The sequence below is a fragment of the Sporobolomyces salmoneus genome, assembly GCF_050403485.1.
Source record: "Sporobolomyces salmoneus JCM6883 DNA, S_salmoneus_JCM6883_v1_ctg57, whole genome shotgun sequence".
Classification (NCBI taxonomy): domain Eukaryota; kingdom Fungi; phylum Basidiomycota; class Microbotryomycetes; order Sporidiobolales; family Sporidiobolaceae; genus Sporobolomyces; species Sporobolomyces salmoneus.
The window spans coordinates 26,509-49,634 of NW_027481106.1; the positions used below are offsets into that span (position 1 = coordinate 26,509).

Genomic DNA, 23,126 nt, shown 5'->3' on the forward strand with positions numbered 1-23,126 from the left:
CACTTTCAACAAGTGTTGCGTATCGCCTGCGAAAACCGCCTCTGTCTGCGATTCGTGGACATTGAGTTCACGCTTCAATTGATCGATGTAATTCACGAGGTTGGAGCGGTATCTGTCTTCCAACCTCGGGCGATAGAGTCGTGAGTTGATGCGAATTTCCAAGTCGATCTGCGTTTTGAGCTTGTCGATGTCGGCGCGGATCTCTTCCTTGAGGAGATCGGTACCAGTCTGTAGCCTCGTTGAGTCAGGGAGAAGCGTCATCACGATCGAAAGAATACGACTCACGAGAATCAAGCTCCGAATCGCATCGTCCCTTTCAGCTCTCGGAAGAAAATCGTCGACGATCTCAAACCTCGACCCGATTCTCTTCGCCATCTACATTCGACATCTAGGGAGCGTCAGAACCTCCCCGGGCACAAAGGACCTCACCAGAGTCGAGGAAAAGAAATATGGCTCACCCCTACTCCGTTTTTCACCTCCCTTCCGACAGACTCCAACTCCTTCCTCAGTTTCCTCTCCGCAAAATCCGTTTCTCCCGCCTCTCTGAAGAACTGTCGATACTTTCCGATCCATGAGTTTAACGCAGTCGGATCGTCCCCGTTCCGATTGATCGCTCGCTGCACAATCGCGTTCAAGATGATCCCGAGTCTTGTCCATCGCTCTTGCCTTCCTTCGATCTCTTTCTGTATCTCGAAGTCGACCCACAACAGAGCCTGGTTGTACTTCTGCTCATCGCGGTCCGTCAGTGTGATCGGAGGAGGTTGAGCTTGAGATCGTCGTTGAGGGGCGAACATTGGAGATGCAAGCGGACGAGGGAGAAGGCGATGAAAGAGAGAGAGAGAGAGTGGACGGGTTGTCGCCAAGAGTCGAACCCAACGAGTAAACAAACGCTCGGATCTCGGATTGGGGTTCGTGCGATTTCTGGCGCCCACTTCTAACTCATTCGCCCATTGACGAAGTTTTGCTCTGACTTATCTGCTTTAACGTATCTGACGAGTAGGCTTGAGGACCAGTACGTAGGATTACAAGGCGAAAGAAAGTTCTTGGATCAAGGGCGAAAGAAACTGTTCGTTTTCGAGACGGAATCAGCCTTCACTCTCCCCGAGGCCACGCACGGCCAGATGATGGACTAGGGGACATACCGAGTGACCTCTTTCGACCAACACGGTCAAAATCTTAACAAGCCGAATCATTCTCAACCAATACTCCGTGTTTCCCTCGAACTCCAGTCCTTCAGTAACTCCCAGGACTCGTCGTAAGCTTCCGACGTAAGTATCTAGCTTATATTCAACATCCATTCTACGCGTCGACCTGTATTCGTGATCGTTTCGTCCGATTCGAACTTGAATTTTCTTACGGAGGTTTGCAACGTCTTGTTGAACTTCTTCCTTCAAGAGATCGGATCCAGTCTGCAGCAACGAAGCAACCTCAGAGAGACAATTTTTTCCGAATTCTGGTGAGAAATGCTACTCACGGAAATAAAGCTTGAATCGGATCTCCCTTGAACTCGAGGACGGAAATCCTCGACAACTCGGAATGTTAACGGTACCCAGCCTCTCTCAACTATTTAAGAGCGTAATGCCAGCCGCGACGACGGAGCTCGAGCGCGTCAGACCAACCCGAGGTCGAAGAACTCCAGAGAATTGTTGCTCACTTTCTTTCCCTTGCTTACAGCCGCCTCGACGAGTTTTAATTCCTCCCTGATCGATGTAGAAGTCCGACTTGCACAATGGACTCAGAGCGACAGAAGCGGGCAGAAAGGAAAGAACCCGAGCGAGAAAAGTCACGAGCGAAGAAGCTCTGGCGCGGAGCAAAACACTCCAAGCATGGACGAGGCGCCGATAGAGAGAGCGTGGTATGGCGTCGTGCGTATATAAGGATCAAGAGCGAGGTCGAGTTCGTCGTAGTAGGAAGTAGCCTCCAGCACCTGCAGCAGACTTTCGAGAGAGAGTTTCGAGCGAAAATTGACGACAGACGACGCTGTAGCGACGCGCTCAGAGGTCAGTTGACGAAGAAAGCTAGTAGGTATCGGTAAGTAGCTCACCTAGCTGTCCGCTTGCTCTCCGAGTCCCTTCACAAGAAGCCCTTTTCGAGGTCTACAGTTCTCCTCACCGCTTCGTTTTTCTCGCAGACCTCGCCCTCACCTTCTTCGTGTCCATCAACTCGTTACGATCATGGGTGCTGACTTCTGAGTCAATCGAGAGTCTCGCACGGGCGAAGGGAGCGAAAGGGTCGGGAAATCGGAAGGCAGGCGGCTGTGGCAGCTCTCTGACCAAGAGTGATACGTCAGAACCTCGAGGAGATTGCTCGTGTATCGCATCTGGCAGAGGAGAGTAGAGAGGGGGCATCGCGGTCGGGGAGGAGAGTTCGGGAGATGAGGGGAAACAAGGGTCGATCTAACCGCTCGGCGCGAGTCGTTCGCAGTCGGTAGGGATCTACGAGGTGCTGTTATCGATCTGGAGTGCCCAAGCGAATGAACAGGATCGAGTTGAGGGAGAAAGACGTTCCGAAAGATTGATCGCTCTCTCTCCCTCTTTCACCTCACTCGACTCTTTCGATCATCACCCTGTCGACCTCAAGATGGAGCAAGACCAGTCTCAATCGCTATCAGTCAGTCTCAAGGCTAGTCGCTGATGACATTGACTCTGATCTGACTTCTCCCTCGTTCAAGGTCAGATCTACTCACGCGGGCGGAACTGAACCAGAGATAAAGGAGGGAGGACAAGGCAGCAACAGTGCACAAGAAGCAACCGAGGTGAGCTTCGTCCGTGCAGAACGGGAAGAGATGTTCTGAACCCTCACACTTCGCTTTCAGATCGATCGCTTCTCTTCCCTCCCTCCCGAGCTCCTCGACAAGATCTTCGATCATGCTCACACCCTCGACCAACCTTCCACTGGTCCACTCTCGAAGCGACTCCTTCCCTTTCACATCACGGGAATCTACCGACGAATCAAATTGTCAAAAATCGAATCAAAGCTTCTTCGACTCGTGGAAAAACTCGACATTGAACCTCAATGTGGCGAGAGGATCAGAACGCTTCAACTCCAGTACTACATGATCGGTGACGAGGATAGCCGTATTCGGGTCATAGGAGCGCTCGAGAAGCTCTTTCGAAACCTTCGACGATTGGAGGAACTCGACATCGACTCAGGAATAATGAACTTGTTCCATCCCTTTACCGCAGCGAATCGCGGTGATCAGCAGGCATTGCCTCTCAACTCCAGCGTCCTCCCCGCCCTTCGTACTCTCCGCGTTACGGGAACATCGACCCCAACTCCCGGGTTTCCACTGCTCTTCTTCTCCTCTCTCGACTCTCTCGTTCAGCTCGACTATGAGTATAGCTACGAGTATATCAGCGACTCGACGATCTGGAACGGACCTTTCCCCAAAAAGTTGGCTCGTCTTTCGATCGAAGGCGTTTTCGAGCGCGATCCCGCAATCGCTCGCTTCGCTTCCCTCTGTCCAAACCTTACTTCCCTTCGATTACGAGGGAGCAACCCCATCTACGAATCAATTCTCCAAGCTCTGCCCGATCGCCTGATCGAACTCGAACTCCTTCAATACAATCGATTTGGTGAAGGCCCTGAAGAAATTCCTTGCGATCACCTCCTCTCTCGCTTTACTCGTCTTCAACGTCTCAGCCTCGGAAATCGACGTTATTCCGAAGACCTCCCTGTCAACATCGCTCACCTTTCTCTCCTCGAACACCTCGACTTGGGACACGGTTCAATCCCGCTCTCGAGTCTACACTCCCTCTTCTCCGGTCCGACTCGACTCCCCCTCCTTCGCACACTTCACCTCGATCTCATCCCTTACGCGATCGGCACGCGACTCGATGTCGACGACGAAGGATATCACAAAGAAAGGACGTTACCGGACCGTGATTTCGAAATCGAAGAGGACTGGCGATACGCGGAGTACGAATGCGAAGAAGGAGACGAGTTTACGATCAAAGGACTACCGGAATTAATCAGATCGGCGAAGGAAGAAGGAATCGAAATCGAAGGACCGATACTCAAGGCTGGCGAAGCTCGACGAAGTTTCTTCCTCGAACTCGCGAATGTGGTCGTATATCGAGCGTATCTGATGAAGAGCGGTTTCTGCTACGGTCGCCTTCGTTTACCCGCGCGAATTTCGTCAATGCATTCGAACTTGCTCGATATGACTAAAGTCAAACTCGTCAAGAAGTGGTTACCTGAGGAGAACTGGTTCAGTTTGTCGTTGGAGTAGTGAAGTTCGAATCACGGAGGAAACCCCGGAAAAGCTAGCGGCTTGTAGCTCCATTCTTTGTCTCATTCCACTTTATTTGCTTCGCTCCTCATTAACCCTTTCTTGTCAATCCTGCTCTTCATTTCCTCTGACAGCTGACAGCAGCGCTGCGAGGTGTCTGTCTCTGGCGAGATTCTCAGCAACCGGAGCAGGATCAGGCAAGCGACCATGAATCTCTGAAAGTTGAAGTTATGGAAAAACCGTTGTTTCCTTACAATGGCGTTTCATTCCCGCCCGACTCGGCACACGATTCAGTTCCACTCTGCAAGGCACTCGCGGAGCATGGATCCATCCAATAAACGGCAATCTGTAGCGAATTTTCAAGAGTTGAGGGTCAATTCCGGTGCCAGCTTCTTTCTCCTCACTATCTGTTTCCTCTTGTCTATACTCTACGATTCAGAGAGGTCTTGTACGCTGTCCAGAGGGCACTCTGGTGTGTCGGGCGATATGTCGAAGGGCGAACTGAGAGATTGGCCGATTCGGGGTCGGCTAGAGAGTGTCGGCTGCGTCCGTGGCTCCAGAGCAAGTCGGCAGTCGATCTTGAGCATCTCTAGGATTGTCCGAGCGCCGCAACATGGCGAGCGAGTGAGTGGTTGAAGGGCAAAAGTTCGAGCGAAAACTCTCATCTCTTTTGCACTCTCCCTCAACCTCTACTCTCTCGAATAATACAAGGTTACTCCCTATATACTTTCAGCACCCATACATATCCTCTCGGGCACTCTCGCGATCTCCCGAAGCGGTCCTCGACGATCGATCGATTCTCTCGTCATTCACCGAAAACTTGAAAGGGGAACAACGACTCGCTTGCAGCCTAGATGGGTGCAAACAGCTAAGTGGGATCGGGAGTAGGCCCTTGGCTTGCGAATGTACTCGCTCGAGTTGAGCAAGTGTGAGTTCTTCCCACTTTCGTCTCTTCTGTGCGCTCACGACTCGATGATCCTCGACTTGGGCGAACAGTAGTGAGGACAAGAGTTGAGCGTTAGCTCGGAAGAAGGGAGGGCACAGTCGTGTTGCTGCAAGTCAATTTCTCTCGCTTGGGTCCTGCTCTTGAACTTCGGAGCGATCCAACTTCTCCTAGCTCATATCCCTCTGCTCTGTTGACCGCTCTGCTGAATGTATTGTCGACCGCTCGTCGCCAACGACGATTCGATCTCTGACAGTGTGACGTACTCGAATCTTTCGCTCTGTCGACGTACAAAGCTCGATCCTTTTCGATTTCCACTGAGCTCATTGTCTCAATCAGCTCCGGACTTACCGAGGAGACGGCTCTTGCTCAGGCAGACGAATCGTGTCGAATTGAAGAGGCTCTTACTTTTTTTCGCTCTTTCTCTCTTCTTCCTCTTTCTTCCTCGTCGGACCTCATGAGCTCTGCTCGATACCGTCCACTTGGCCGTGTGGAGCGTAGGGGTACACGATGGTACGTGGTAAATTCTAAGGGAGTCACTATGAGCGGCTCTTCCAGTCGATTCGTGAGTCTCTCAAATGCCTCGATCCCGTCGCTCGCAAAACTTTGACGCCCTTTTCCAACTTCCAGACCCAGGTCAGAAAGGCGTATGAAAGGTCTGGTATTGAGCTTCCCGAAGGATTCGATCGCTTTCATTGTCCGTTTTGCGGCTCTTCCGATAAAGCAGAAGTGGTACGTCACCCTTTCGTACTCTGCTCGGCCTCTTCAAGGGTAGAAGTTGACGCTGTTGTGCGCGGATACTGGCTCAGCGCGTGACTCGACATATCGATGAACACCATACCACTCCGGATGCAGAGGATTTTTGCGAAGATTGCAAGATATTTTGGAATCTCGAGTAAGTGACGAGTCTTTTTTTCCTTTTTGCCCTTCTTCAGCACTGGTCCATTCATCCAATCCAATCGTTACAGCCATGCTCATTCTCGTCACTGCCCGGCCACAACAGCCAGTCGTTTCCCTAGTCGAGTCTGGAACTCGGAAGAGCTCGGGTTTAGATACTACGATAATGTGAATTTCGACTTCTCGCTCTCTATGTACCTGTGGCGACATGCTAACGTCGTAGTCTTCAACGATAGCGAGTCGGTCCGATTTTTTGCCCCAAAGTCGAAGCGGCGCAAACAACGGTCAACAGAATTCGAGGACGCTGGATCCAAGTTGCGCCACAGTTACGAGCTGCGGAGGCGCAACTCGTCGCTTTCGAGAGGGAGCGAGACGACGACGTGATGAAGTTTTACACGCAACATGTGCACGAGCAAAATATCGAAGGATGTGAACAGCGAATCGCCCAACTTTACGCCTGGCTTTACGCCCCCATTCCCCCCGCTGCTTCGCTTTCCAAACTCTCTTCCCCTTTGTTGACCCCCCGTAAGCGCCTCGTCTATTCCGATCTTCTCTAGACTTTCTTCGTTTGCTTTCCTCTTTCCAGTCTTTCCAACACTTTGCTATTCTCCTTTCACACTATCTTCTTCTGCAACGCTACCTTTATCCGTACTGAAGCTCTTGGCTCGATGAGACGGGATGCGAGAGAGACCGCACGAGATGAGTTCGATCACCGAGAGTTCGTGAGCTGCCTGCTCGAATCCTCCCGCGCTTGCAACGGAGTCGATCGAAGCAATCCATCGAGTACTATAGCATAATATTAGAACACAAGAACAGAAGATAAGGGTGACGAACCGTTACAAAATCCAAAGAAAGAAGAAAACCCAATTCACTCCTCTCCCCCGGGTATATCCACCTCGACAACCTGTTCCCTCGAGACCAAGACGATCAGAAGAAGTCCCCTCGGATCCTTCTCACGAGTTGCATATCCCGCTGCATGATCGTTACTCGTTTGGCGTGTAGAGCGCACAAATTTGAATCCTCGAATAGATGAACGAGATACCTACGACCAGTCATCGTGAGTTCCGCGTTCGGTCAAGAGTGACGAGAAGAGAGAGGGGGGAGAGAGACTAACGCTTCGGTAGCTTCTTGTAGAGCTAAAAGCGCTGAAGATTGCCATCTCAGTCCAACTTGTTCTCCCGTTTCATCGTCAAAGAAGTCTGTCGCGATTTCTCGAACCTACAGGAGAGGGAGAAACAAGGTGACACGATTAGCTCCAACTATTCGAAAGTTCTCGAGAGTTCACCGGTTTTCGAAATTTGTCGGCAAATTGTCAAGCTCTCGTCGCACCGACGCCGAAGCCGCCTTTCAGATCAACGCCTCTCTCTTGAATCCTCTCCCCCTCTTCCAAGCCCCGCAGTTTCGATCCTTCCGAGCAAGTTACGCCTTGAAATTCCCGATTCCGTCGCACACTTCAATCTCATCCCTCGCTCCCCGTTTTTCGCAGCTCCTCCTCACTCCTTCCGCCAAGACGAATTCGAAGAGACGATCCCATATAACTCACCAGTCGAGCGAATGGTAATCTCCTCAATAACAAATCCGTACTTTTCTGATAATGTCTAATCTCCCTCAACGCGACCGTCCCAGGTCTGAACCTATGAGGTTTCTTCTTAGCTGCTGCTGTTGTTTGTGCTGGTGCTAAAGACCCATGAACCATCGTACATCGAGCGAGCTTGATCAGTTCTCTTCCTTCCGTCGAAGTGAACGAGAGAGAGTGGCCGAACCTTTGCCCTTCCCTTTCCCACCTATTGTTTTTCGTGCTTGTTTCTGTCCCCCTCCTCCCGATCCTGAGCCTGATGCTCCTCCTCCACCGCCGAGAGTTTGTTGTGCCAGTTTCTTCTGAACCGTTGTCGTCTTTTTCGAGACGGTCGCTACTGTCTTACGCGGGGTAATCGCCATCTGCTAGATCTGCTGGACTGTGGCGTGTAGAGTGAGAGGGGAGGGGAGAGGCGGGTTCCGGTCGATCACAAATTGATGAGGGGAAGAAACGGGCGGGAACGAGCGAGGAGAAGACGAGGGCGTGTAGATAGGTAGTGTGATAGGGTAAGGCGTAGTTCGGGCGCGTTCGAGATGTGTAGGTGAGAGGTGAAAGGGAGTGAGTGATCGTGATGAAGTTCGAGTATTTTGCTCGAATACTCAGCTCGACCTGCTGCAATAGACAGCTGAGCTAACTAGCAAAGGAACTTATAGTAATTCGGACGGCATGGCGAGCAAAAAAGCTTTGGACGAAAATGCAAAACGAGCTCGATTCAGCTCGTCGCATCGCTCTGATTCCACACGAGACGATGCAACTCGAGACAATGCTGCTCAGTCATACCCTGGAAGTCGTAACGCTCTAGAGAGTCATCCACGACCGAACGAGCCGGAAGCGAGGCGAAGTGAGGTCAAGAAGATACTGCTTTCCATTCGATTTAAGTACAAAGTACATCCTATCGCTACAGTCCCGTCTCCGTCCTAACCGTCATCGACATCGTCATTCCTCAGAATCTATTTAACGTCGTCCACTCTAGGTTTGTTTGACTTGCTGAGCGATGTTTTCAGCTTGTTCCTTCGAAGCTCCGTTCAAAAGTGCTTCTCCTTGCGCTACTTCATGTTCCTGCGAGATGTTTGAGATCGCTATCAGCTCCGTGACCTCGCAGAACAGATCACGAAAGAATCAAAGCCTCACTTTTCCTGTTGCTTTTCCCGCAAACTTCTTCGCGAATCCCCCAACCTGATCCTTGAAGCTCACTTTCTCTTCCGGTCCCCCATCCGCCGGATTCGTCGAAGCTCCTTGAGACGTTTCAATAGCTTGTCTCTGTCCATTCGGTTCCCATTTCTGCGTCACTTGGTTGAAATGTCCCTCTCCGTCTGAAGTTTGGCGTGCTTGATCCGCTTGGGATTGCGAGGGGACGGAATCGCCCGTTGCGTGGAAAGGTTGGTTAGAACCGGTGTTTTGGAGCTTGTTGTCCATTCGGGTTGCGGCAGGGGCGTAGGAAGAGGAGTTCTGGAGAGTGACGTGGTCAGTTGGGGTCCGAACAGACGAGGAGTGTGGGAGCTTGCCATGATGTGTGAAGGTATGTGAAGTGAAGAGAGAAGAGAGGGAGAAGCCAAGATCGGCCAACAAGAGAAAAGTTGATCGATGACCGCATTGAAAATCGATTTCCGCTCGTTTCGCAGCTCTCAGTTTCTCACTTTCTTCTCGCAGACCGTCAAGACACGATGTCGTCTACAATACACCCTCGTTCACAGTGCCATGTGCGGTCTAACTTGACGTTCACCCGTTGTCCTGAGGAGATGTTCGGTTCGAGCTCAAACCTCGTCGTTCGCAAGCGCTTTGGGCACCTTTCACCGTACGAACGCTCGTTCTCCGGTGGTTACCCGCGGACGTAGTCAGTATAAGAAGAGCTTCGTGCGTGAAACGTTTCTTGCTTCTCGATCCAACACTTTTCCGACCAAGCTGCAAATGATCCCCCAAGTCTCGCCGCGTCTTCGGCTCACAACTCCTGCAGGAAGGGCGGCGCTACTTCTCCAGGAGGGAGTGAGCGTTGTCTCTTGCAGGTGTTGTGTTTCGTGGAAGCGGCGAGGCTGGTGGGAATTTGGCAGCTGCGACCGAACGAATCTTTCCTTAGCAAACCGCGTCTCCGCGCTCGCCCCGCTTCCATCGTTTCACCAGGCTGATCATCCCGTCGAGGCTACGGTGGCGTAGAATGTTGGCTCGAGCGTGTCGATACGGCTGGCTAAGAAAGGATTCGTTTGTTCGTTCGCTCGTCAAAAGTTGTACCTTGTTGTTGTCGCTGTGTAGTACCCCATTGACCTTTGTTGATCACCTCTCTCTCTATGTAGTGATTCAATGTAGTCGTCGGTGCGAGGGTCGGGATCAAGCGACACGCGACGACGAGAAAGAATCGCTCGAGAGAAAGTTCGAACAGCTCGAGCTTCGCACTTGGACTATTACGGCCTCCGGTCTAGCCTCTAGCTTACATACAATCTCTACTCGACGCCCGCTCACTTCGCACGAAAAGAAGAGGCAACACGCAAGAGTGAAATCTCAAGTAGATTTTCGTTTTTCATTTCCTCTCAATTCTCCTCTGCCTTCTCCGTTCTCTCCCTGGCGATCTCCACCTCCACCTCCCTAACCCTCTCACAAGCCCCGACCAATTTCTCCATGAGTCCTTCCGGTAACTTCATCAATCCCATTTCACTGACTACCCTATACGCAACCCGATTCCGCTCGTAAGATTCAGGAACGATTTCTCCAGTTTTACCACGAACTAGGATGGAAGCGATGATGTCTTGTGGTTGGGCGGTACGTTGGGCGCCGGAAGGGGATCGTTGATCACCTATATGACTACTCGCGAGCCATCGAGAACGAAAATTGAGAAATCAGCTCGGGCTCTCCGGTCAGGATTTCCTCATCCTTCCCGCCCGCACTCGACAGCAGGACGGAAGAGAGAGGAAAGAAGGGAGACGAGGGGAACGTACATATAAGTATCCACTCCACCTTCCAACGAACTCCTAACTATACTTTTCGCTAAACTCTCTACCCAATGATCTCCTTTCATCATGATTTCTTCCCTCAATACCTCATGTACTAGATCCAAAAACTGTGGGTTCTCTCGGAAATACCGAGGGAGAATCTCCGGTTCAGCTGAGGAGGAAGAGGGAGGGGAAAGTTGACCGATTGTAGTAGGGGAGAAGGAGAGGGATGGAGCTGGAGTTGGAAGGAACGAGAGTGAGTAGGATGGAGAGCTTGAGGAGGAAGAAGCGGAAGGGTGGAAATAGAGTCCGGGGTAGGATCGGGAAGGGAAAGAAGAAGAGGAGGAGGAGGAATGGCGTAGGAGAATTTGAGGGATCGAGCGTGGGGAGGACCGTAAGGGCGTTCGTAAGAGTGATAGCATCGCAGTGTTGGTGTCGAACAAGAGTCTCGTGACTGGAGAGAAGAGGAGAGAGGGATCATCGATCGCCTCTCGACTTTCTTGCACTTCTCCATCACCTCGACCTCGTCCAGCTTGAACAATTCCGTACCAGGTCCAAGGCAGCTCAGGACTGATGCCCTCTGAACACTCGTATCAAGAGTAAGTATCCCTCATCTTCTCTCTCTCTCGTTTGATCAGTCTGAATCGTCATCCAACCAACGGCATCTTCCTCCTTCAGTCATCGAGCCCGATACTCTACAGCGATTCACAATGCCCAGACTCAACTAGAACAGTTATTAGTAGCCGACGAGGGGAGTTGGAAACCGATTCAGAACGGTAATTCTTCGTCTAACAACAACAATAACAACAAATCCACTTCCTCCTCCTCTACGAATGATCTCTCTTCGACGAGCAATCCAACTCCCTCGACATCAGCTTCATCGGGAACAGGAGGCTATGTGTTTGGAGGGAATCTCGAGGCCACTCGAGTTAAACTAGATAAACGACCTTCACCTTCACGAGGTGCTCCAGACGTAATGAGAGCGACTCTGGATTTACCTTTACCGAGTGGAATGTCGAAGCAAGAGAGGGAAGATTTATTGGAAAGTTTCAGGGTCGCATTGAGAACGACGGAAATTCGACCAATCTGTACGAACTCCCCTCTTTCTCGTGGACGCGGATGAGTGAATTGATAGGAGATGTTTGTGATGATGATGTAGGGGATAAACTAGTCGAACAAGCTACAACATTAGAAATCGTTGATCCCTATACAAGAGTTTATAAAACTGATTATCGATTAGGTTGGCCCGCTTCGTAAATCGTCCCCTCCTTCTCCCCCTCTTCCTCTCTCCCTCGCCTTACTGACACTTTGAGGATGTGGTAGACCAAGGGATACGATAACAATCTCTAAAACGACCTCTTCCTCATCTCGTTACTTGATCGATTGCTCGACTTCTCTCCCCCGATTCGCCGATGAACCCTCTTTCCTCCGTCCTAGTCCACCCTACGTTCGCTCCCACGTTAATCTCTATGCTTGGGTTCTACAAATCAACGACCCGGGAGAAGAGGGAGGGGAAACGAGGTTAAGAGTGAGGTTGTATTGGAGTTGGAGTTTAAACTCGAATAGATTCACTCTGAATCCTCCTACAATTCCGACTTCTTCTTTATCATCATCATCAGCAACTTCGATTTCCTCGACGACGAGTGGAACGTTGAATACTACGAGTTGTCATCCATATCATTTACATTTCCCTCATCTCCTCCTTTCCCTCGTTAATTACATCAAATCAACCACCACTACCGGCTCTCCCTCCTCTTCCTTATCGACGTCGTCTTCGAATCAGTCGCTAACAGGAGGAGGAGGAGGGAATAGGATCCCAAGTTTGAGGAATTGGAACGCAGGGAATGGGATACAAGTAACGAAAGAAACATGGGATGAAAGCTCGATGAAATGGAATGGGGAATGGGATCTCGTTTACCACTCTCCTTCGAACTCATTGTCAACGTCAGATGAGTCAGAGGGAGAAGGAATGGATGAGATTGAGGGAATGGAGGGAATCCCGAATGGCGAGGAGGAGGAGAGAAGACGGAAGAAACGAAAAGGGAAAGAGAAGGAATTGAGGGTCGAAGTGGGATTACCGATACCCGCCGCCGCCGTCGGTGTGAATAGTACAAACTCGACAGGAGGAGGAGGAGGAGGAGGTGGAAAAGATGGATGGGATATTCGAATTATCGTTCAGAATCTCGGCGGTACTAGTTCGACTCCTTCGACTCGACAGAACTCGATTGAGAAATCAACCGAGAAACCAGGAGGTGGAGGAGGATCAGCGGAATCGACCTCGAAGGAGAAGGAGAAGGAACGATATTCGATTGAACTTGAAACGACTGAACCGAGAGAAGGAACCAAGATGGGGATGGGTTTGATGACGAGGTATAGAATGAGAGTGGTTCATGAGGGATTGGTGGAGAAGGATGGATTGGAGAGGTATAGAATGGGAATTACGAGGTTAGTAGGTGGGAAAGGAGTTCGAGTGAATGGGAATCTCGTACCCGTCAAATTCTTACCGATCGACAACGATGAAGCAGAAGAGGAGGAGGAGGAGGAGGAAGGACCAGAAGCTCGAGAGATTGAAAAGTTTGGGGAGTTATTGAAACGTTCCCTCGATTTGGAACGACAACAAGAGAATGAACGGAATCTACTCCTCGGTTCCGGTTCAAGTTCGATTCCTTCTCCAAAACTTCTTTCCTCCTCTGCCTCTACGTCGAACCATTCATCAATCTCGATTCGTTCCAGCACCTCGACTCTCTCCCCGCAACAAGTCTCCTTACTCGCCTCTTCTCAAATCTCGACTCTCCTCCGTCGAAATTACATTTACTTCCTCTCTCTCCTTCAAGAACCCCCTCAAAAATGGAAACCCATCACCGATTCCTCTTCCGGCGTCACGATCACTCAACTTTTGAGTCCAGATCCGACTCTGACGATTTATCGAGCGGAAGCCGTGTTCGTTGGAGTTGGGGTTTGGGACGTTTTCGCGAGTGTTTTGAGTAGTTGGGGAACGGTGGGGAATAAAGGGTTGAGTTGGGATAAAGGGATTGAGGAGAGTAGGTTGGTGAAACAGGAGAATGGAAGACATGCAGGAAATGGAGGAGGAGGAAATGGGAATGGGGAATTGAGCGAGGTTTGGTGGGAGAAAAGAAAAGGGAATTGGCCAGTTGCGTCAGTCTCCTTTCTCTATCTTCTCCACACGGTTCAATTATGCTGATGATGTGCTGCTTGGATAGACCTCGAGATTCCGTCACCTTGAGAACTTCGTACAAATCCCCAACTTCAATTCACATATTCTCTTTCTCCACCGACGATACTTCCCTCTTCCCCTCGATTCCCCCAGTTCAACCTCCAACAATTCGTACCCAAACCGATCTCTCGGGATGGTCTATCGAATCCCTCTCCCCGACAACTACTTCAATCACGTTACTCGATCAATCGGATCCAAAAGGCTGGAGTAACAAATCTTGGACTCCTAATCAACTAGTTCAAGCCGTTGCGGGAGTAAGAGATTTCACGATTAAATATGGAGCACCTCCGGTCGTGACTAGGTTGAGTGGAGCGAGGAAGAGAGAAGTTGGGTTCGATCATGAAAAGGGAATGTTTCGAGTTGAATACGAAATCGACTCTTCTTCTTCTTCGAGCGAGGGATCATCGGGATCAGGTAGTGAAACTTCGAGTTTAATGACGGAAACTTCAACTATCAAGAGTCTCAATCACAACCAGAATCACGGAACGACAAGTCCGATCGAACTCGAATTGAGATGCGACGTTTCAGTTTGGTCCCCTCAAGGTTTAGAACTCATGATTGATCCACCTCCTTCCTCCGTATCTTGTCTATCTCGACATCGATTGTCCTCTGGAGGAGGATTATGGTTAACGATTGAACATCCACCTTTGATCGTTCGAGAATCAGGGGAAGGGAAAGTAATAGTTACGGTTAGGAAAGCTTCGAAATCGAATTCTTCAGGTGGAGGTGGGGAGAAAGGTGGAGTCGTGATTAATGGTGCGAGAGTTAAAGTCGATGTTGAGGTCCTCGAGGAGGAAAAGATTAGGGAATTGGAAGCAAGGAAAAGGAGAAAGTTCAGTCCGGTTCCGTTGGATCAATACGAGACTCTCGGAGCGAGGGTATGGGCGAACAATAACGGTACGAACTCGATCGAGGCGAAGAGGATTTCAGTAGTCGGCATTGTCGGGAACGAAGCGGGTGAGAAGGGAGAAGGAGGAGACTCGTCATCAGTGAACGACGTCGAGGAGAAAAGGAAACCTGCTTCGATCGCGTCTATTGATTCGAGTATCGACCCTCCCATTAGCTCTACCGATCTCTCTCCCAATCCTTCGACCTCCGATTCGAATCCGCCTCCGAATTCGACTGCCGTCAAATCACCTCTCGAACCACCGGCTGCGGCACTCGAAGCACTCGCCTACCTCCAGTCGTTCCACGCTGAACAAGGTCCCGAATTAACTGATCCAGCTCCAGGTTGGTCGATCGTTTCAGAACGAGCCGGAACCGTCGTTCGCAAGAAAATGATCCCTCGAATCTCTGAAGTCATTCCGGTCTACCGAGGGGACAAGATCGTTCAAGGATTGACGGCGGACGAGATCGCGAGCGTCGTTACGAGTCCTGGATGTCGGAGGATGTGGGACGAACGAGTCGAACAAGCGGTCCCTCTCTCGAGTTACGGGAACGGAATCTCGACTCTCGCCATTTCGACGAAACCGGCTTTCCCGTTCAAAGGGAGGATCTTTTACGTTTCCCAAGTTTGCGCTTCCGTCAAAGTTCCTTCCGCATCTTCGACTTCATCGACTTCGACCGTTCTTTTCGTCGCTTCAGCTTCTTACGTTCCTCCTTCGACTCCTCATCCCGATTCCGACTCTTTCGATCCCTCAAAAATCAATCCGAATTCACTCTTGACCGGACAGATTCTCCTCGAAGGATGGATCCTCGAAACTCTCGACCCTTACACTTCATCAGTTCTCGCGATCCCTTCAACTCGATGCACCTATCTCGCCTGTATCGATCAGAAAGGATCAGTCCCTCTCGCACTCAATCAAGTCCTGAATGCGAACTTGGCGAAGAGTATTGGGAACGTTGAAAGTTTTGGGAAAACGAAAGGACCGATTCCGAGGATTTGGAGTCCTAGTAATGGGGTACAGATCGAGGGACCTTTGAGTGAGGATGGAGAAGGAGATTGTGTCTGGAAGTTGGGGAAAAGCTCGAAGGGAGAAGGGGAGAGTAAAGTGATTGCGGCGAATCAGGGGGACGAGGAGAATACGTTTCGAGCGTTGTTCAAAGTCGGAGGAAAGAGTTCAACCACATCGACGTCGATCAAGGAGGAGGATTCTATCGGCGAGCGACCGGGAAACCTCGAGAAGAAAGGATCTTCAAGTTCAACTCCGACTTTGAAATCCGTCAACGTCGGTTCGACTCTACTCAAGAGTGAACTCCCTCGTAGTGCTTCCCTTAACTTCGGGACCGCCGCACCTCCGATTCTACACAAATCGTCCGTCACTTCCGAGTTGTCGCACAAAAGAAGTCGAGGTTCTCTTCGATCGAAATCACCCGCAGCTCCTCCCGTTGCTACTGGAGTTCCTCCCTCCTCTTCGTCTTCTACCTCGCTCCCTAACCCGTCAATCTCCCTCATGACGACAAACGATCCGAACGCGAACGATCTCGTAGTGGCGGAATTCATTGTCGACCTCAAACAATACCCTCACGGCTACTCAGTTCTCGCTAGTTCCTCCCTCTCGACCCTCTCCGATTCTACTCCCCTTCAACCTTTATCTCTCGACTCTCTCCCACCTCGATCTCTCGCACCTTCCGCATCTTCAACTCCGATTCTACCCCTCCGACTCACAGCTCACGACGCACCTCTCCCTTCGATCCTAACCGCCTCTCTCGACGCCTGGAAACGCGCAAATCATCTCGTTCGAATCCTGATCCCGACTTCACCGATCACTCATCCTGTTCAAGACCCGCTCCGAGATCCCTCGAAAACGAGAATCGAGAAACCTGAATGGTACAAGACCTTGACTGAAGGTGGAGGAGCACTCGTCGAGATCAAGATCGTGCCTTTGCCCGCTTCACCGACTCCTCCCTCCTCAGGTGCTGGATCTGGAGTGGGATCGACGATGGAACGACCGAAGTTGGCGACCGGGAATGGGAATGGAAGTGAACCGACCGGATTGGGGAAAGTGACGGGTCAAGCGAATAAAACGGTCATGTTCAATGGAGAGAAAGTGGTTGTGATGAGTCAGAAGGAGAGTAGAACGGTGTTGGCGAGATTCGAAGACGAGGACGCTCCGTTGCAGGGAGCTAAACTTAGTCGGTGAGTCTCTTTCTCTCTCGACTCGCTGTGTTTCCAACGAGCTCATCTTCGTACCATCGCTCAGTGTGCCTCGTCGAAAGCGGAAATCTTCCTCGGCTCCAGTCGATCCGGAAGCCGTCGCCGTTTCTTCCCTCCCGCTCGAACTTCAACAACCTCTCGCGATCGCTACTCGACTTCTCGCTCCTCCGAAACCATCGACGCCAGTCAACGAGAACAGTGACTTCGAGTTCCCAGATCCGAAATCACCAGGAATGATGACTCCCGCGATGGGGAAAGATTCCGGTTCTCCCGTCATGTCGAAATCTGGTTCGCTACAAACCGTGAGTTCTTACCATTCGTCAGTCTTCCTCGAGACGAGCTGAGAAATCGGTAAATGTTCACGTTCGCAGTCATCGAACCGAAGAGGCACGACAAGTTCAGATTCGACCCCTCTCTCAGGCCCTCTCTCTGCGATTCTCGGTTCCTACCCACTCGCTCGACTCGGTTCAAGTATCGTCAACGCGACAACTCCCTCCCATCATCATACTCGTGATCCGGCAGACTCGACGAGTGAGGGACGAATCGTGATCGGAGCTCAGAGAGGATACAGTTTAGGATTCGTCGTTTCGGTCGCTTTGATCGCTTTTCTTTTGGGGTCTTTCTTGAGATCTTTACTCACTCGTGAGTACACTCCCAGCTCTCTCTTGTTACATTGAAGGGAAAACTGATCGTTCGTGCTTTTCTCTCAGCGGCGGATTATATCGTCTACCATCCCTCTACCTCTTCCTCCTCCTTCCAAACCTCCACCTCTCTCGCCTCCACCACTTCTACCGTCGGTGAATCAGTCGAAAGAGCTTTGTTATCCGCATTCGATCCCCATCGACATTGGAGGGAAGCGAAACGATTAATCGAATTGAGAACTGGGTTCATTGGATGGGATCTCATAGTAGCGGCAGTCAAGAGGGACTAGGTACTACGCGTTTGTTTGTACTTGTTTTAGTAATCTTGAGTATGAGTGTGTTTCGAGCGTTTTTGTTGTAGACGGTACAGCTGTATAGCTCGACGGTTAAATTTGTTGTTGTCGTTTTTGAATCTCTTTCTGTTACTTTCTGCGATATTACGAATCTTTTCACGTACCTAGCGGTCTGGCACCGACCCGTAGATATCGTTTCGAAGTCTTGCCCGTCTGTAGAAGGGTCACGATGAGAACAGCTCGCTGTGAAGAGACCCCGAGGGGCGAATTCGCAACGCTCGGTTCAGCACGACGTTCCGCTGACAACACTTCTCTTGCTCGTCGTGTGAGAGTCAGAGCAGGAAGTGAAGCCACATGTCGTCGATCTCTTCTTCGAAACCCTGCACGAGACAGAAAGGAGAGCAAAAGTGGGAAGAAAAAAGTTAAGCGCGGCTCACGCGAGGCTTTTCGCTCTTTCGGGGAGATCTTCCCGGTATCGACGGCACTTTCTGACGATGTGAGCGGAAGATACGGAACTGATACCAACGGGTCGCTTACAGTCAGAAACAGAGGTTCGCTTTCCGGTGAGGAGTTGAAACTTTTCTCTCTCTCTTTCTCGCTCAACTCTCCTCTTCAAGTTTTCAGCTACGTGCGAGCAATACCGTGCTCATCATGAAGACCATCAAGCTCGGGACGACTCGACGAGACGAACGGCGGCGACGAAGCTTGACGACTTGCTTGACGATCGATTCGTGCTTCGATTGAGCACAGACAGAGCGGGAAGGAAAGGCAGAAGACGATCCCTACCTTTGCCGAGAAATTGATTCGAATCTTGCCGATGATTGCCTATTCAATTTACTGCTTAGAGTAATCGCTGTCTCCGCCTTAGCTCGTCTTTTCTCGCCCTCCCTTCCCACGTCGATCCACGGGGTACCACAACAAGTGGAAGCAGCACTCGACTCACAACCACCAACGAGCGTCAGTGCCCACGTCGAAGGAAGAGGGGGAGTGTGCTTCATCTCCATCTCTCTACTTGAATGCTTCCGCCTGTTTACCCTCCTGGTACCGTGCAAGATCAACAGCAACAACACCTCAGTTATCCAGTACCTCAACCACATTCAGCATACGGCTTACCTCTACCGATGGGACCAGGAGGAGGAGGAGGAGGGGAAGGAGCGGCAGCACCTCTCTCTACCGTCTTTGGTAGTTCTGACATTCAGATGAAACCCTCAACCAGTACGAATCAGAATCAGGGACAGGGACAGGGACCTGGACCGAAGAAAGGGAAATCGAATGGTGGAGCGAATAATAAAGATGGAACGACGACGACGAAAGCAGGGAAATCAAAGGGATCCGGAGGAGGAGGAGATAAGGACAAGGATCGAGCGAAAGATAAGAAGAAGACGAGGAGTAAAGCTGCTTGTTCGAGTTGTAAAAGCGTGAAACAAAAGTGAGTGCATTCGAGAACGTTTAACTCGAGCAAAGGGAACTTACTTCGAGTTCTTGTTCTTGATCACACTCAGATGCGAAGGACCTCCATATGGTTAGTTCTTCCCTTCACTCCTTTGCTCAGGAGCAAAGCTGATCCAATTTATTTTGTACAGTTCCTTGTCGAAGATGTGAATTGTGAGTTTCTCTCTCTCGAACGCTCGTATAATGATCCATTTCCTAACGTTTGGACCTCATCGAACAGATACAAACTAGAATGCAAGTTCCCACCTGGTACACAGACGATTCCACGACCGCCAGATCAGTCTGCAACAGCCGGAGGTCCGTCGAATGGAGGTGAGCCCTCGCCGGCAGTCACCCAAAAGTTCGTTTCTTTCTCTCCTTCAACTTACTCTGAGCTGACCGGGACATGTTCTTCCGCAGGTTATTCGAGATTGCGAACAGACTCCAATCGATCGAATCAGCGCTTCACATCAATACCTCAGCATTCGCCTCCCCTTCGCATCCAGCTCATCATCCGTTCGAGACCTCCTCTTCACATCACCCTTCGATGTCCGCCGCATCATCAGAAGCAGGAGACGACAACGATACTGCCGGAACCGCTTCCCCTTCAGATATCGCTTGCGCTGCAGGAGCGAATCCGATTAACGAAATCAACTCTACGATCGATCAAGTCGTTGGAGAACCAGGATATACGCCGATACCGGGAGCAGAAGATTATGGTGCACCGGATGTGTTGAGACGAGGAGTGTTGAGACAGGAAGAGTGTCAACAATTGTTCGATTTGTGAGTTTTCAATCTTCGACATCAGTACGTCGAAATTGACAAGCTTCGCTCGCTCTCAGCTTCTTCCTTTCGATTCACCCTTGGCTCATGAATTTCTCTCTCGATTCGGATCGAGACGCACTCGCTGTTCGAGCTAGAAGTCCCCTCCTTTTCCACGTTATCCTCCTTCTCTCTACCGCCTACTCCTCAACTTTCCCTTCTCAGCTCCATCTCACCCTCGTCACGTTCACGAACAATATTCTCGCACCCCAAATCCTCTCTCCACAACCACACGAACTCTCAACCGATTTCATTCGCGCGTTGAACCTCCTCAATCTGTACAAACCCGTTCAACTCGGACCTCGACGTGCGGAGGGGAAAGACGATGCGGAAGCGATTCGAGTGAGTAAAGTGAATGGAATGGCGAGTTGGATGTTGCAGGGGATTTTGGCGAGAACGGCGGAAAGGTTACAGTTGGCGGGGAGCGTGAGCAAGTTTTCGAGGGCTTATTCGGCGAGTGCGAGTGGGACTCCGATACCTCATGCTCTGCTTCGCGATCTAAGGTGAGTCGAGATGAGCTCTCTCACGGCTGTTCGAGGAATCAAGACTGATTTTGGTTTCGCTTTCGAGCAGATTGTATTATTGTTTACTCTGGCAAGACGTGCAAGGGAACGTACAGAGTGGAAGAAAATGCAACATGGAAGGAGCTCAAGCTTTGACGACTACTCGATTGTTCTCTTCCCTGAACGCTCAACCTTACGACGTTCGGTACGTTTCGATTCTCTCTCTTTCCTCGCGTCTTTTCTGTTGCTGATTTCCTCGTCTCGAATTCAGTCTCGCCGCAAGTGTCGAAATGACTGAAATCGCTCGCCCAATCCTCCGTTCTGCCGCCTACGAAAAGACTCGAATGATTCCTCGAGCCGATCTCGAACGCTTCAATTCCGGAATGAAATCGTTCGAAGAAACCTGGGTCCCTATCCTCATTCGCCAACTTTCGGTCGATCCTCTCGCGATGACAGTCGTTTGTCCATTCAAAGAGTTCGTCGTGATGCAGTTGAACGCGACTTGTTATTGTTATTGGAAAAAGGAGGCGAAAATGTATGCTGGATCAAGTGGGAACAGTGAATCGGGATCCGGAACTGGCGGAGGAATGATGGGTGGCAGTGATGGAGGTAGACCGGGGAGCAGTCACAGTGAGAGAACGAGGAGGTTGAAGGATGGACCGCCGAGAGGACTTTACGATTGGGAGTTCGATGGGCTGACGCGGTGTGTACAGGCGGCGGAATCTCTCGTGTTTGCGTTGAGTGAGGAGAGTAGGGTACCCGGAGCGTGGAGGAAGGTTCAGTGGGAAGAAGCGGAGAGGAGCGATGGATGGAGGAAATTGGTTCTCGATGATCAAATCGTCGAACAATCTCGTTGGGGAATGGATGCGATCGTGAGTAGCTGATCTCTATCATCGTTTCAGTGCTGTTACTGACAGCTCCGTGCCCGTAGACTTGTATCTCCTACGTTTTCCCGTTGGTCTTTCTCGCAAAACTCGTCAACGAGGTATGATCAGATCCCCTTTTCTGCATTCGATCTGTGTTCTATTCACACTGACTTCGATCTTCGCGTACAGGGTCTCCTCACGACGAACCTCAAGCTCCTTCGTCACGCCGCTCCTCAACCTGCTTGGCTCTACACTCAAAAACTCCCTCGACTCCTCGAACTCGGTTCATCTTTCCTCGACGCGATCTCGCCAAACTCTCATCACCCTGCTCGATCTCAAGCTCAAGTCCTTCGCACGCTCATCGATACCGGAGTCAAAGGTCGAATTCCGACTCCGACGATGACCGTTGGAGAAATTCCTTCATCGTCTGGACCTTCGAACGCTTCGACCGTCATGACATCGAAAGTACCTCCTCCTCGAGTCCCTCAGCCGGGACAACCTCAGGCGTTCCCTTCTCAGCAGCAACAACCTCCACAATATCCGAGTTTCCCTACTCAACCTCAACCTTCTCCGAATCCCCTCGGTTCGAACCCTCTCACTTGGGGTTCTCCGACTCAACAGCAACAACCTCAACTCGCAGGATACCCCTCGAACACTGCTCCAACGGCTCAATCACAAGGTTTCGTTCCCGGAATGGATCAAGCTCTTCAAAACGTTCTCAGCGATTTCGAGCCTCTCTTCGGAGTCGAAAGTGGACAAAACTTCTGGGACTACGGAGCGATGTCCAGTAGTAGTGGGAGTGGAGGATCCGGAACGACTCCGAAGAATTATCCGACGACGGCGAGTGGAACTCCGACGGGTGGGATTGATTGGAGTGAGTATGTTCGATATAGTACTCAACCTACATTCTGAGCAGACTCTCCGTCTCTCTCGTGACTACAGGTTTGTCGGCGGCTCCCGTCAGCCTTCAACAATAGATATAACAAAAATCAAAACTCGAGCGCGCAACACTGTCGTCTCTCACCTTCCTTCTCCTCTATCAGTATCTCCTTCTACGCCTCTCCTCTGTGCTCTCTCTTCTCCTCGACTCTCAGTGCCCTAAACGACTTTTTACACGGATTTGCTTTCTTCTCTTTCTCTCTCTCTCTATATCTGTGCCCTCCCTCTCGAATCTGTTGTCTCCCTCGATTTGTTCTTCCTTTTCCTTTGTTGGTATACGTAATCCAGATACCCTTATCAGTACTTCCCGCCCACGTTCGACAGCTGGAACAGCGTGGTGTCGAGAGTTGCTAGGAGCTTGTGCGCTTTCCAGTCATCCCTTCGAAGTTTACGCAATTTCCTTCAAACGGACCCGAATCGTCTCTCGGACGAGAGCAGACGGTAGTGAGAGCCCCTGTCGCAGAAGCACGACTTGTCTGTCACTGGCCCTTCGAGCTCGGAGATTCCGCTCGGAGCACTTCGACCTCTGGTAAACGAGGTTAACTGGAGCAGACGCGGTAGAAAGATGCCCGGCCAGTACAGAGTGCAGTCGTGGGCTCGCTCGATTCAGGTTCACGCAGAAACCATCCTTTCGAGGTGACTTCGTGACTTCGCACGCACCTTTTCCGCGTGACTTTCGGGACCCTTCAAAGCTCACACTCCTACTTTCTTGGCCTTTCTTTTGTTAACTC

At 50.8% G+C, this 23,126-nt stretch overlaps 5 protein-coding genes across 5 annotated transcripts; 3 read left to right on the forward strand and 2 right to left on the reverse strand.

Annotated features, from left to right (window-relative positions):
- Nucleotides 1-2,580: 2,580 nt before the first annotated feature.
- JCM6883_005648 (uncharacterized protein) lies at nt 2,581-4,231 on the forward strand (the record flags this gene model as incomplete). Its single annotated transcript, XM_076634323.1, has 3 exons — nt 2,581-2,610; nt 2,672-2,755; nt 2,816-4,231. 3 exons carry the CDS (start codon nt 2,581-2,583, stop codon nt 4,229-4,231), a joined length of 1,530 nt encoding a protein of 509 aa, XP_076485682.1.
- Nucleotides 4,232-6,998: 2,767 nt separating this feature from the next.
- Nucleotides 6,999-8,009, reverse strand: JCM6883_005649 (histone H3 family protein; the record flags this gene model as incomplete). Its single annotated transcript, XM_076634324.1, has 4 exons — nt 6,999-7,113; nt 7,186-7,289; nt 7,615-7,748; nt 7,835-8,009. 4 exons carry the CDS (start codon nt 8,007-8,009, stop codon nt 6,999-7,001), a joined length of 528 nt encoding a protein of 175 aa, XP_076485683.1.
- Nucleotides 8,010-8,616: 607 nt separating this feature from the next.
- JCM6883_005650 (uncharacterized protein) lies at nt 8,617-10,990 on the reverse strand (the record flags this gene model as incomplete). Its single annotated transcript, XM_076634325.1, has 4 exons — nt 8,617-8,706; nt 8,779-9,096; nt 10,230-10,440; nt 10,575-10,990. 4 exons carry the CDS (start codon nt 10,988-10,990, stop codon nt 8,617-8,619), a joined length of 1,035 nt encoding a protein of 344 aa, XP_076485684.1.
- Nucleotides 10,991-11,141: 151 nt separating this feature from the next.
- JCM6883_005651 (START domain-containing protein) lies at nt 11,142-17,831 on the forward strand (the record flags this gene model as incomplete). The annotated part of the gene is made up of 8 exons (XM_076634326.1): nt 11,142-11,167; nt 11,247-11,656; nt 11,728-11,821; nt 11,892-13,724; nt 13,790-16,882; nt 16,947-17,202; nt 17,272-17,542; nt 17,611-17,831. The coding sequence occupies 8 exons, from the start codon at nt 11,142-11,144 to the stop codon at nt 17,829-17,831; spliced, it is 6,204 nt and encodes a 2,067-aa protein (XP_076485685.1).
- A 1,019-nt stretch (nt 17,832-18,850) lies between these two features.
- JCM6883_005652 (uncharacterized protein) lies at nt 18,851-22,433 on the forward strand (the record flags this gene model as incomplete). The annotated part of the gene is made up of 11 exons (XM_076634327.1): nt 18,851-19,263; nt 19,337-19,356; nt 19,418-19,439; nt 19,507-19,626; nt 19,686-20,048; nt 20,108-20,590; nt 20,661-20,795; nt 20,862-21,462; nt 21,522-21,575; nt 21,646-22,330; nt 22,399-22,433. 11 exons carry the CDS (start codon nt 18,851-18,853, stop codon nt 22,431-22,433), a joined length of 2,931 nt encoding a protein of 976 aa, XP_076485686.1.
- Between the last annotated feature and the right edge of the window lie 693 nt (nt 22,434-23,126).